Raw genomic sequence first — 14,836 nt, 5'->3', positions numbered from 1 at the left:
GAAAAAACATCTGCAGATAAAAACAGGTACACATTTCTGTGGATACTTTTTTCCTGCGTGGTTTTCAAAGGGAAAGCACTCACACAAAGGTGAATTTTCAAAACGTTCTGCGTGTAAAAATGACCATATACGCAGGTAAGTAGCCTGAGCCTCTACTTGCGTATTCTGTAGTTTATAAACTTCAAACATATATGTATATATCCGCTTTCAAGCACAAATACACTTGTAAAAAAAAAAAGGGGTAGTCTAGGGCCGGTGCAGGGAGGGGGCCAACAGTTATCCTCAAAAGTTGCTACTTATGAAAACACTTCTGCACAGACTTGGAAGTTTACATGTGTTAATTATCTGGCACAATTAATAATAAACATCTTTATTGTGAACTAGTGGTCAGGTGGGAGGTCTCAGTGAACTGGGGGTAGTTAGGCTGAAGAACCAGGAGAGTCCCGATGAGCTGCAGAAGAACTGGGCAAACTGGTGTACTAATTAGTAAGACTGGTAATTTAAATCACACCCATACATTTCAAAATACAGCAATTTGTGGCGTGTAAAGGCAACTTACATGTCCTATTTTATTTGCACACATAAAATATACGCACATTTCATTTTAAAATAAGTGGGTAAGCTATGCATGCTTAATACACTTACACATATGAGTTCGATGCATTGCATGAATTCATGTGTTAGCTTAAACACGTGTATATGATATGTATATTTTATAAAACTTGCATGCATCATATGCGTGTTTTGTAAAATACTATAGTAAATCACCGCATAACCATATACATGCGCATATGCCACAGCACACAGCTCTTTGAAAGTTATCAGCCCAGGCGTAATTTTTTAAAGGAGTTACATGCTTAACACTGGGTTTTACATGTGTAAATGAACTTAACGCATGTAAGTGGGCTTTTGAAAATTGATGTAATATATGCCATTGAATTAATAGGTTTTACACGCCTTAGTGCACTTTAAAAAGTGAATTTCCAAAAGTTGTGTATAAAAAATAGCATTTGCACAAAAAATAACATATACATGAGTATCTGCTATATTAAACACCACTACATGTATGCGTAAATCAAGGTCTGTAAGTACATTTGCGCATGTACAAAAACAGGCAGGCTGAGGCAACCCAGTGAGGGGGCCATTATTTACGTGCACAAGTTACTATTTTACAATCTGCCACAGTGATGTGCATAAGTCTTTGACTTGTGTATATTTACACCTGGTCATTATCTGGCCTAAGTGATCATAAACATCTCAAAAGTGAAACAAAGACTGGGTGGGATTCTGGGTGAAAGGGGGGGATGTCGAGCTGAAGACTGAGTGAGCTGGTAGACTAGTTGGTAAAACTGTTTACTTTGTTGCCATGCGCATGTTAGTAGATCCCCTACGTTATGCACGTAAAAGTTGATTTATACGGAGTTAATCCAGCTAAGTAATGTGAGTAAAAATCTACTCGCATATCCCTTTAAAATTGGATGTACAAATGCACAGTTGTATCATTTGCATACACTTATCTGGAAGAATTCTGACTTATCCAGTTAAGCAGCGCTTTTGACGCTACATAGTCAAATGTGAACTTATCCAAATAAGTAGTGGGGTTTTTTTTAAGACTTATCTGGTTATGTCCCATACCTGGATTGGTCTAAAAAGCACTACTTAGACAAAAAAGTAGTGCTTTACACATTTCTCCGGCTTAAGTGCCGCTAATTAGTCAGATAAATAGGAAGTTATCTGGATAAGTGCCGCTACTTTTCCGGATAAGTCTGAACTTGCGTGGCACGTGGTTTTTACATGCAAGAACATTTGTGCGCGCATATGTACTTGTATTTTATTATCTGTGCATATCTTATCCATGCAGGTTATAAAATACAGTAGCAACTTTGCGTGCGCCCATATACATGTGTAAGAGGGTACAAACAAGTAGCTTTGAAATGTATCCTCTCTGAGCCTAAATGTGCTTTTTTGCAAATTGTTATAATTACTCGTGTAACGCCTTTGAAAATTCACTCCTTGCTTTCCCATTGAGACCCGAGCATAATTTGTAGATGAAAGTGCCCCTGCACGCACAGTTTTTAATATTGCCCCACTGGTTATATGTGTCCTGGGGTGTGGTGGGGACGGAGTTTGTAAAACTGGCCCTGGGAATCTTGCTATAAATCTCTACTTTTACATTTGTTAGGAAAAAAAATGTTATCAGCTTGATTTCCCAGCAGTTAATTGGAGTAAATGACAAGAAATTATAATTGTTTTCTTATTTTAGAAAGGTAACACAAGATCTAGGCTTATCCTTGATCAGTGGGCAGAGAGTATTGTTGAACTGTTGGGTTGCCGTACATACCCTGTACAATTTCAGACCTTGCCAGACTGGTCTCCAGGGCTCTCTCTCCCATGAGAGTAGTATAGATGTAATTGAACTTTGAAACATGTTTTCATTATTTTGAAACTTAAATGCGGAAATATCAGAGTATTTGTGCCTTGATGTTTTCCTCTGAATTGCGAGGACTGCCTTAAACCTCATATTTTAAACAGCGTGTACTTAAGGTCATTTTTAGTTCAGTCCCTTTAAAGAGACACTTTTTCTCTTCCTTACCTGAATGACTTTCTCAAAGATTTCTGGGTAAAAATAGTTACATGTTGATTGTATTGATTCCTCATTATGTTCTAATTTTCTGAATTCTTAAATACTCATTAGGCAGACAGAACTCATAAGTGAAGTTCCAAGCAAATATTAATATCATCTGTTAGCCTTTGCAAGTGCATTTCATTAATTAGCACAGACCAAGGTTGAAATGTAAAAGGATCTGTGATAATGGTATACAAGTTAAAAAAAAATGTATATAAATAATACTACAGTGTCAAATGCTGTACATTTCCAGCCATTTATGGTGTATTATATTTTTGCCATGGGTTGCTTTAGCTGAATTTATTTGATGCAGAAATTCACAGAGCCCTGCAATTAACTGTAAAGTAAAGCAGATGAGTCCTCTACGCTCCATGGAGACCTTACTACATAATGGCTACTGGAAGTTTCCTGCCTAATACACTGTAAATTTGTGCTTCAGCCAAGTTCTACAAATTTGCAAAATTTAGTCTATAAAATAGATCAGAATTTGTCATTTGTTAAAAAGATGACGACACTGGGGTCACGTGCAGCCAGTCAGGGGAATCCAATAGCAGTTATGTTGAATGGAACCAGCACTAGGATTCCATATCTGGACATGGCAGACCTGGGGATTACCAATTACTTTCCATTTTTAGTCAATGGCATCTTAATAAAAAGACCCATGAAGGTGTCAAAGTATTTTAATGAACTGTGTTGCTGCTGTGGTTGACATCTGGTCCATTCTGTCCCTTTTAGTAGCTATGCTTTGGAGACTTCATAGTTTTACAGGGAGCTGGTAGGCTCTCTTTACGCATCAAGCTGCTGATTGTATGTAGTGCAGCATAGGCCCTAGGAAATGCACATAGTAAATCTAGATCGGTAGCAAAAAAACTTCAATTTGCCTGGAACCAAACTCGAATCTAAAAACATCAACACAATTTTATAATCTTAACTCTGTCTGATCTTGCAAACTTTTTTTTTTTTTTTTAACAAGAACAAAATTGCCTTGCCAGCCTACAAATCTTTTATTTCCTTTTTTCTCTCCAACATTTATTCTCTATCAGTGGGAATATGATGATACTGCTGAACATGTGAGTAATGTTGACTGGACAGCTAGAAAGTGCACTTTTTAAAATATTTTTTCTTTTGGTTTGTTTGTACAATTGCATGCACTAACATGTTGCTGGAGGTTTCTTCAGCATTTACACGTGTGGATCTTTATTGCTATTGTTTTTTTCCTATTTTGTTCTTATTTTTCTGTGGAGTTGGCATGGTGTTGAAATACGTACGGTGCAAAACCCATCTCTGGTGTAATTAATTTTTGATGGCTGTAACTAACGCTGCCTTGCAATGCAACTCAAGAAGCTTCGTTCTTAAACAAAGCAGTACACAAACACAGGCCTATGAACTTGCACCTCAAATCTCTCAGTTGTTTTTCCACAGACAGTGTATTGCTTTTATGCTTACCAGAAATGATGCCTATATAGTAGTGCAACATTTCTTGTTGATGCATGAGCTCCCAGTACATACATGAATAAAAAAGTGAGTGCCACTTATAAATGTTTACGATCAAGCTCATTTTTGCATGTGTGCACTTTGCCTGCTTTTATTTTCTGAAGACACTTTGCTGGGTTCGTTACCTTTTATCATCTTCAGTAATCAAATTGACGGCCTAAAGGCCTACTTTGTGCTTGATCATACTTTAACATACTGTCTTGCAGGAAAAGTGGTGCTAATTATACTATCAGCCCGATTTTAAAAGGGCCATGTGTGTAAATTATGGGGGTTATGTGCGAAGTGCTGGGCCTAAAGAAAGGGGCGGGCCGGAGGGGGGCATGGTCTGGGCAGGGCAGGGCGGGGATGGGCCGGGGCAGCGCCATTCAATGCTGTTCCAGGGAAGCGCGTGCACTGACAGCCAGCCAGCACACAGAGATTACTTCTGCTCCAGAGGAGCTGTAAGTACCAAAATAAAAAAAATTTAGAAACAGTTAGGTTAGGTTTAGGGGGCGGGGAGGAGAGGGGAAGAGGGAGGAAGGTTAGGTGGGGGGGGGGGGGGGATAGGGAAGTTCCCTCCCAGTCCACTTCTTAATTGGAATGTACTGGGAGGGAACTGGGGGAGGCCCGATTGCGTTGCCCTACATATTTTGTGAAAATTCTCCCCCTACGAGTGCCACCCACTCATGCGCCCAGCCATCGGGTTTTATAACATGCGCGTGCTGGGATCCGCGCACACATGGACACGTGCGCGCTGCTTTTAAAATCGACCCCTCTGAGTTTTAGACAGCTAGAAATTAGCTAAACATTTAATTTGTGGTAACATTTAAGGTATACATAAGATATATTTACAGGAAAAAAAACCCAGCTCAGTGGAAGGAAAGCAAGTGAAACATGCTTTTAAAATCAAAGTCCAAAAAGAACACAAGATTGCATAAAAACCACTACTAATAGGAGAAAGTATATCTTCATTTGACTCGAAAAGTAACACATCTCTAGGACAAACAACATGTCGTATGTTTAAGGGTTATCTTTTCAAAGAAACTGCTTACATTTGTTTTAAATGGAACCCTAATGTCCCACAAGCTAAGTCAGTCAGTCTACACACCATTTATTGCTCGTAATTTATTGTATTCAGTATCATTGACGATACTGAACATTTGTTATTTAAAACACTTATATTCCTCTTTTTTCATTTACTTTGTACAAAGCAGATTACACAATAAAAATACAACACACACATCAAAACAAGGAAACTACACAAACGTTTGGCGACAGCTACTTTTTAAACTCCTGGCAGTAATGACCATGTCTTTCGACGCAACAAAATGAAAACTTCTGCCAATGATTATGGTTTTGGCACCACCAGAATCTTGCTGTATCTGCATGCATTTTCTGTACACGTGCAAAGAGTGGGACTGGCTGCTTTTGGTATGTCATGCTAAAGGCATGGATGTTTTGACATGCGGCATTCATTTCCCGCTGTATTTAATTTTAGGTAATGATTGTCTCTGGACTGCAGCCTGAAACTGCTTACTCCATCACCGTGACTGCGTACACAACAAAAGGAGACGGAGCTCGCAGCAAGCCTAAAGTGGTCTCTACGACTGGCGCAGGTATTGCACCTCATACTTTTCCCCCAGTTGCAATGGCTTAGATTAAAATCTGTGGCCTGGGAAAGTAACCTGAGTTTATTGCCGAAATGAAAGCCACCTTCAGAACTCGCTTCATCAGCACTTTTCTATTGCTCATACTGTGGCAGAATCCCCGTCCTAGTAGAAGAAGCAGATTTCATCAGCTTTTACGCAGCTGCTCCCTCTGCTTTGAGTCTTAAGCAGGCAGGTTGTTGCTGTGCTGGTTCATATCACAGGCTTTTGCAGGCATCACACTGATAACACCCAAATAAAACATGAGGAATGGCTTTGGCCAAAGGAGATTTTTTGTAAATGGAGGGTGTGGATGCAATGCTCCACAGCTTGTTCTCCAAAAATGAAAAGAAATGGACAATCGTAAATAGGGTAGAAAATAAGGATCTAGGCATAAGGCCTATGGAGGAAGTAGCAGAGCAAAAGGACTGGTCAATGTTATGTTCTGAGAAATGTCAATACCGCTGTGTTTAATTCTCACAGCGGCAGATAACAATCGAGGTGAGCAAACTGCAAGTTATGCTATGGAAGAGAAAAATAATCGGTAAAGGAAATACCGTTATGTAAAATCGTATTATGTAGCCATAATATGTAAGACATATCAGTTATATTCCTCAAATACAATTATACCATCATAGATAAAATGAAGTGCCAACAAATGAAATTAAGGGCCAGATTTTCCAAAGCATTTATGCATGTAAAAGGGCTTTTTGAAAATTGCCCTGGGTGGAAATATGGTAACCTCAATCGATTTTCAGGACAGTGTGTTCATGAGCAGCTAACTAAACTTAGATAAGGCAATGGTGCCGGATGGGGCTTATCAGAGGGTATTGAGGGATCTTAGAGATGTCCTGGCAGCCCCGCTGGCTGACCTTTTCAACGCTTCTTTAGAGTCAGTAGTTCCGGAGGCCTGGAGAGGCGCAGATGTGGTTCCTATTCATAAAAGTAGTAGGAAAAGGCTGGGAACTACAGCCTGGCTATTCTGACCTCTGTGGTGAGCACATTAAAGAAATCATTGCTAAAACAGTGGCTAATGGCAGTTTTTGGAATGTAAAGGATTGAACATCCAAGGCAGCATGGTTTTACCAAATACACTACATTTAGTGCTCTCCCTTGATACAGGGCTCTGGTCACCCAATCACAGAAATGTATCAGATTCGTCTGAAGAGATTTACTTCTGGTAAAACCATGCTGCCTTGGATGTTCAATCCTTTGCGTGCTAAAAACTGCATTATCCTCTCTTTTAACAGAAATTTCATTAATGTGCTCACCACAGAAGCCTTTGACACAGTTCAGTATTGGAGGCTTATAAATAAATTGATCACCCTTGTTATGGTACCTAGAGTGACAAGGTTAGAAATTGGCTGAGTGGGAAGTCACAAGGGGTGGGGGGGGGGGGGGGGGCTGTTACTAGTGGTGAGCCTCAGGGATCAGTCCTGAGATTGGTTCTTTTCAATATTTTCGTGAGCGACATAACAGAAGGATAGTTGGGAAAGATTTGTCTTTTTGCAGATACCAAAATCTGTAACAAGGTGGACAGACAGGAAGGTGCAGAAAACATGAGGAGGATCTATTGCAACTCAAGGAATGGTCTTGGGTCTGGCAGCTAAGATTTAATGCTAAAAAAAAAGCAGAATAATGCATTTAAGATGAAAAACCCAAGGGAAAGGTACAGTATTGGAGATGAAATTCTTCTAGGCACAAGGAAAGAGTAGGATCTGGGAGTGGACGTATCTGACAATCTTAAGGTAGTCAAACAGTTGGATAAAGTGACAGCAAAAGCCAGAAATATGCTTGGCTACATAGGGAGAGGAATATATTTTCCCTTTATAGGTCCCTGATGAGACCTTACTTGGAATACTGTGTACTGATCTAGAGACCCTACCTTCAAAAGGATATAAACAGGATGGAGTCTGTCCAGAGGGTGGCTACTAAAAAGACCAGTGTTCTTCATTCTAAAGCATAAGGGGATAGACTTAAAGATTTATTTATTTTTTTATTTATTTATCGGTTTTTATATACCGTTGTTTGGAACAAGCCTTCACAACGGTTTACAGACGTAACAACTTATTACATATAACAGAGCTAAAAATAGAAAATTGAAAAATTGAAAACATTATAAAAAGTGGGTTACAGACGTAACAGCTTATTACAAATAGAGCGTAGGATTGAAGAACATTATAATAAATAGTATGTGGGGGAGAGGGACTTTTTCATAACTGTTCACTGGAGTTATAACTGATTACTGATTACACAAAATAAAAAAAACCACAACAGGGAAAATTATAGCAAGAAATCTTGTGAAGATGATGTAGAGAGATATTGGTTGATATATAGGATAGATATCAAACTATAAGGGGGGGGGAATAGCAGAGGAGTGATTATTATTCTGAGGGAAGAGGTGGGGGGGGGGGGGGAGGAGATGGGAGGATATGGAAACGAGGATAATAGGGGATGGTACTTTATATGTTGAGAGAGTCTTAGTTAATATAGGTATTGTTTTAGTTCATTGCTAAGGACTAGTGCTAATCAGACCAAGGGTCCATCAAGCCCAGCATCCTGTTTCCAACAGTGGCAAATCCAGGCCTCAAGAACCTGGCAAGTACCCAAAAACTAAGTCTATTCCATGCTAGTAATAGCAGTGGCTATTTTCTAACATGGGGATTAGGGGTAGATTTAGGAACACTCTTAGGAAATATTTCTTTAAAGGGTGGTGGATGCGCAGAATGGCCTCTTAGTGGAGGTGGTAGAGATAATAACAGTATCTTAATTCAAGAAAGCATGGGATAAATACAGAGAATCTCTAAAGAAATGATAATTATAAAGCTAAGTTAAATGGGCGGATGGGCAGTATGCGCGGAAGCAATTTTGTGTACTTTTTTACACATACCTGACAGAGGCATGTTAAGGGATGGAGTCAGGGCATGGGAAACCATTTACATGCATTCTTTGTCTGTGTACACATTTACATCTGCTCCCAAGCATGTGGCATAGGATTCTGCGTACACCAGCTACTATCTATGCTGACCTATGCATGTAAGTCAGCTTTGAAGATTCAGGCTAAAGTTAGCGGGTGCTTTGTACACATGGGTTTCAGCCTTCTGCAGGTTTTATTAAATTATCCTCTAACTGTGTTAGGCTCTTCAAAAGGTAAATAAATGAAAGTGTTGTATTCCAAACAGGCTACATTTATTCTGCTATGATATCTCGCAAAAGAAAAACCAATGCAGTTTAGAAAAAATAATGCATACATTACATATTGCAAATACATGTCTCAATACATAAAAGATATGACCAAACTCACAATAAATACTAATAAATAGTACTTAAAAAGCTCCTAAAGTACTCGCAGGCAGTCATATAACATAACTACTCAAATAATAAAAACAGCATAAACTCATCTGTTATTAAATACATGAGAAAAGAACCAGGCTTTTAGACTTTTCCTAAATTGTAAATTATAAAGCTGCAGTCTAATATCAGGTGGAATAGAGTCCATGGTAAAGGATTTTGATAACTAAGAGTTTGCCTAGACTCTAAGGAAATCTCAGTAGGGAAAGATAATCCAGTTGGCTCTTCTAAGAAATAAGTTGAGCAGAAAGAATTGGCCCTGCAATCCTTATCTTCCATCAGACATGGAAATTTTCAAAGGTAAATGTAAATATATGCTATTGTAGCAATTTTCAAAAGATTTTTGCTTGCGTTAAGTGTACTTAACGTGGGTAAAACCGATTGACAATTCCATGGCATATATTGTAGCAATTTTCAAAGGCCTTGAATCTGAGGGCTTGAACAAGTGGATGCATATTCAGACCTTCAAAAGGCATTTCTATGAATTTCTAAGCCATCTAAAGACTGTCACTCAGAGGGGCATATGCAGTACAATTGACAGGGTCAAATCAAATACAAATTAAATACTTCCTCTTACTGAGAATGGAAAGAGGATTCAATTGTTAGGAATCTCAGAAGTGCACAGAAGGCCCTGTGTTTGCTTATTTATTTTTATTTATTTGCAGTATCTATATTCTGCACATTCCACAAGATCACAGAGGATCACAATAGTACATATATCATGATGGGTAATTGCCAGGTTCTTGTGACCTGGATTGGCCACTGTTGGAAACAGGATGCTGGGCTTGATGGACCCTTGGTCTGACCCAGTATGACATGTTCTTATGTTCATTCAAACTATTCTACTGTTTCAAATCACAATTATCAGCTTGAGACACAGTTACAAGTATTTTAAACCTATTTCCACCAGATGCATTCTTAAATAAATATTTTTAAAGCTTTTTTAAGCATTGTTGAGCCAAACATCATACACAATTGTTCAGGCAAGGTTTCTAAATCTAAAGAAACTGCCTCTTTCATCGGTTCTAGGTCCAGATGCGCCACGAAGCAGTTATTAATGGCATCTAGAAATATAATCTTTCTAGCATATCCTGATGAGACTTAATCAATCGCAGGGTAATTGAAATCTTCCATTATTGTGTCTCCAAATTTATTTGTTTTTTTAAATTTCAAATAGCAATTCACAGTTTGTTTTGTGATTTTGGCCAAGTGGCCAATAATATGTACCCACTGCTATACTCTTATCCATCACACATGGAATTTCTATCCATAAGGATTCCATAGTACATTTTGTTGCCTGTAGGATTTTTATCATGCTCAATTCAATGCCATGTTTTACATATAGTGCCACCCCTCCACCAATTTGATCTAATTTATACCCTGGTATCATAATGTCCTATTGGTTATCCTCTTTCCACCACATCTCTGAGGGCATGAATTCTGTTAGTGAAACCTAGCTGCTGGCACTAACATTTAAGAAGGAGGTGAGCATCTTTCTTACAAGACTGGTTATCAGGACTTAAGTTAGGGCTCATGTTAAGGAGACCCTTTAAACATCAGTTTGGAATTGAGGATTTCCATTTTCATTTCAGTGTTTGTCACCAAAGAGTTCCTGTTTTGGTGCCCAATTCTGAGTTTGCATTTAGTCACTGAAACCTGTATTGCCATGGTAGTCGTGTTACATGGGCATGGCAGTTTGGGTATTGTATGGTTTGTGGCATAAAAATCTTTCTCAATTTTTAATCAATATGGATGTTCAATTTCTAGTAATTTGAAACTTTTATATATTAAAGTATGAAAAATTGATTTCCTATTTGAAAGGGCAGCTTTCTTTATGGACGAGGTTAGCTGTATCTTGAATTAGGAGGATTAATGTGATCAAAATGTTTATTCTGCCATAGGTTTTTTTTTTAAGCCAGTTTCTTATTAAGTTACCTAGATCTTTTTTTCTTATACAGAACTATTTTTTTTTAATTGTCTGGTAGGGAAAGAAGCCTCTGGCTGGCTTTAATGTTATGGTTACTCTTTTAGCTGGGGTAGCGATGTAACCTTAAGTGGTGTTACTGATGTGTGTGCCTGACTGAGATGTGTTCCTGCATGGAATTTTCTGTTGGAACCTGTGTGAGGGAGCGCTAGGGAGTGCACCTGATTCTGGGGAGATGTGTGCCCTTTGACAATGACGCGACTGCAGAAAGCAGCTCTGTGGAAGCGCCGTGGCATGCAAGACGTGTCCATGCATGGGAGGAGCAGGCTGACCACCACCCTAACCTCTGCCGAACCTGCACACATCGGTAGAGACCCAGCAACGCAATGTTGGTCTCTGGGGTAGCCCTCCGGCCACTTGATAGCCCTTTCGGACCTGCCACTAGGGAGTGGATCACGGAGGACTCCTGGAATGAAGAGCTGGAACTGAAGATCCAGGAGAGGTCTTGTAGGGGGCTGAAGGCTTCAACCTGACAGAGGACAACCTGAAACTCCTGCCAAACAGGACTTCATGTACCAGAATTCCCTGCTTCATGACGGGTTTACTTACAGTCTGCAATACAGCTGTAGTTAGGACATTGAGAAACTCTCTGTCAGCACATTGCACATTTTCATTTTTGGCTTCGCTGTTCTTATTCTCTGATAAGCTTTCACTGCTGTAACCTAGAATAGAACAATGGATGTATTATGTGAAGGGCTGTATTGCTGCAGACTCGTGAATTCCTTTCCAGAACTGCAAGTCCCAGCAGCCTCTCCTGCAGAACATGGGAGAAGTTTCACGAAAGTTCCAGGGTGTCTAGGGAGGGGGTCAGTAGCCCCTTCAGCCAGGATATGCTTGCTCAGCAATGCGTAGAACACATGTGTAAAAGATAAGGATTGTGGAATGTATAAGAGCCAGCTCCTGAAGGGGAGGGGCACGCAGATTTCTGAGCCATTGTTCTCAGCTGTGTCTTGCATGCAATAAAAGTCTTTCTTTTCGGAACAGTTGTCTGGGGCCTATTTTCTGACGGTAACATTCTGACTCCATGACCAACTCCTTGCGAAGAGGAACTGAAGGGTGAGCCCTTTTGTAGGGCTGAAGAGGAAATGACTCGATGACATCACGAGGAGGAGCCAGGAGGACTGGCCCTTTAAATGAAGAGAGGAGGTGTGGCCGTGTGCCTAAGGAAGAGGCAGGACCTTGGAGAGTGGCTTCCTGCCGCACAGGAAGAAGCAGGTCCCAATGTGAGTAGCTCCCTGCCGCCAAGCAAAGAAGATTGATGGCAGCTCCCTTCCGCATGAACTGCAGGGCGGCCTCCTGGCCGCAGAAGAGGACATCAGCGGTGGCCTCCAGGCCATGGAAGAGGGCCCAGCGATGGCGGCCTCTTGGCTGTATGGTGAGGAGCTTCGGGGCGGCCTCCAGGCCACTGAAGAGGACGTTGGTGGCGGCCTCCAGGCTGCGAAGAGTTGGAGGAGGCAGCACCCAGGCTGCGGGGAAGACCGCAGAGTTGGCAGCGGCCTCCAAGCTGCGAAGAGGAGCGGTGGCGGCCCACTGCGGAATGGCAGCAGCAACGATGACAAAGTCAGTTGCGGCCTCCAGGCCACAACAGAGGTGAGAGGCTGCTTGTGAGATTACCTCAGAAGCAGAATTGTAACATTTTCCTCCTGTATATGTCCATTGGTTAAAATTTAGAAGAATGTACCCCACCATACAGCATCCAGCAAGTCTCTCCCCACTTCCTCAAAAAATTCAAAAACCAAGGAAGGAAATGGGTCATTATGGACTCTGGTAAGGTAAGACCTGTGACACAAAGACACTGCCTGATACGGATTCAAAATACTTTTTCTGCATTGGAAAGAACTAAGGAGTGAAAAAATAAGAAAATTTCCACAGAAATAATCTCAATTAATATTCTATATCTTGCCAAAAACACAATATAAATATTTGTGTTAAAGATGACTTTCATATAGCACTTGACAGGAATGATAGATTTTACGTGGTCCTGACAGCAAATGTGCTAAAATATAATCATTGGTCACTGTACAAATCCCACATAGACTAGTGAGAGCTAACTGAATTTTTGTATATTTTTTATGCAAATAAAAAGCTTTAAATAAATTAACTGATCTTGTAAACGCTGAATTTATAGATCAAGGCAGTAACTTCTAGGGGCCAGTGCACACCGACCAAACCAAGTCTTTCTTGTGCAGCCCTTAACTCCAACCTGACATTGCAATGTTTCGGAGAAATCTTTCCTCAGGAGTAAATATTATATTAGCATTTCCATATGATACTGCCAGATGTATCGCAGCATAACGAAGCATTCACAGGAAATCAAGTCAAGCTAATATGCACAGGTTTAGAAGGAAAAGTTTGCCTTTTTGTGGATGACACTAAGATCTGAAACAGAGTGGATATACCCAAAGAAAAAGAAAGAATTGAGAATCGATCTAAGAAAGCTCGAGACTTGGCAGCTAGGATTGAATGCTAAGAAATACAGAATCATTTACATTTACACTTTAAATTTATTGGCATTTATGGATTGCCTAACACTAAAAGGACTAGGCGATGAACAAGAATACAATTATGATAACAGACATAAAATAAACATATAACAATACAGTAAAATTGAATAAGGCAAACATAAAAGTCATAAAAGGTAAAATAGCATAAAAATAATAAAAGCAAAATAAATATAACAGTCATAAAATATGCATTTGGGGTACAGCATGAATCAAGAGAAAGCCCTCAGAGTGATTGTGTCTGATGATCTGAAGGTGGTGATGCAAAGTGACAAGATTGTGGCTAAGGCCAGAGGATACTGGGCTGTATAACGAGAGGCATAACCAGAAGAAAGAAGGAGGTGTTGAGGCCTCACCTGGCGTATTGTGTTCAGTTCTGGAGACTGTATCTCAAAAAGGATAGAGACAGGATGGAAAAAGTCCAGAGAAAGGCAACCCAAATGGTGTGGGGTCTGCACCGAAGGCCATATGAGATGAGACTGAAGATCCTAAATATGTACATCTTAGAGGAAAGAATAGACGGGATATGTCATACAGACTTTTAAATATTTGTAAGGTATTAATGATGCACATGAATCAAACCTTTTCCAGGAAAAGAAGCTGTAAAACTAGGGATCATGATATGAAATTCCAATGGGGAAGACTCAGGAACAATGTCAGAAAATATTTCTTCACGGAAAAGGGTGATGAATGCATGGAATATACCATCAGAAGAGTCAGTGAAGATATAAACTGTGATAGAATTGAGAAGGGCATGGGATAGACACAGAGGAACCCTAGTGACTAGAGGATGGAAATGAAGAAACATGGTAACCTAAGGTAACTTTTGATATAACATTTCTGCACGGGATATCCTGCACAGAGAGACAGTTACAACTCTAAACAGAAGGTATGGGGGTAACTTGTATGGATCAGCAGTTAAAACTCTAAACAACTTGCTGGGCAGACTGAATGAATCAGATGGTTCTTTATCTGCCATCATTTACTATGTTACTATGGAGACCGAGGTGTTTAAACATGACATTTTCAGTACTTTAGCTTTTGGGGAACAGATTGGTGCTTTATGTAATTTTATAAATCACTTTTTTATTCCTCAGGTTTGAGCTATTTGAAGGCTGCTAAGTCTAAGGTATCTCTGTATCTTTCTGTTTGAGCGTCGATCTGGGCACAGGGAGATGGGTGAGGGGAATTAAAAATCTCGTCTCTTTTGCTTCTTATGCTTGGCTTGTGGTATTTTGAAATGCTAATGAAAATA

General features: G+C 39.9%; 1 protein-coding gene across 10 annotated transcripts in view; it reads left to right on the top strand.

The window, feature by feature from the left end:
• The window catches only part of PTPRD (protein tyrosine phosphatase receptor type D), a 1,482,181-nt gene that overhangs the window by 968,376 nt on the left and 498,969 nt on the right, over positions 1–14,836 (top strand). For 6 of the 10 annotated variants that reach the window (XM_029605256.1, XM_029605295.1, XM_029605286.1 and 3 more), the window contains 2 exons: positions 3,670–3,696; positions 5,598–5,715. In XM_029605256.1, the coding sequence (XP_029461116.1) occupies positions 3,670–3,696; positions 5,598–5,715 (145 nt within the window). The remainder of the gene's footprint in view (positions 1–3,669; positions 3,697–5,597; positions 5,716–14,836) is intronic. The other 4 variants (XM_029605331.1, XM_029605320.1, XM_029605311.1 and 1 more) reach the window with 1 other exon arrangement.

The sequence above is a fragment of the Rhinatrema bivittatum genome, chromosome 1, assembly GCF_901001135.1.
Source record: "Rhinatrema bivittatum chromosome 1, aRhiBiv1.1, whole genome shotgun sequence".
NCBI lineage: Eukaryota > Metazoa > Chordata > Amphibia > Gymnophiona > Rhinatrematidae > Rhinatrema > Rhinatrema bivittatum.
The sequence above is the reverse complement of the archived record's forward strand: the minus strand, read 5'-3'. Positions and strand labels throughout refer to the sequence as shown.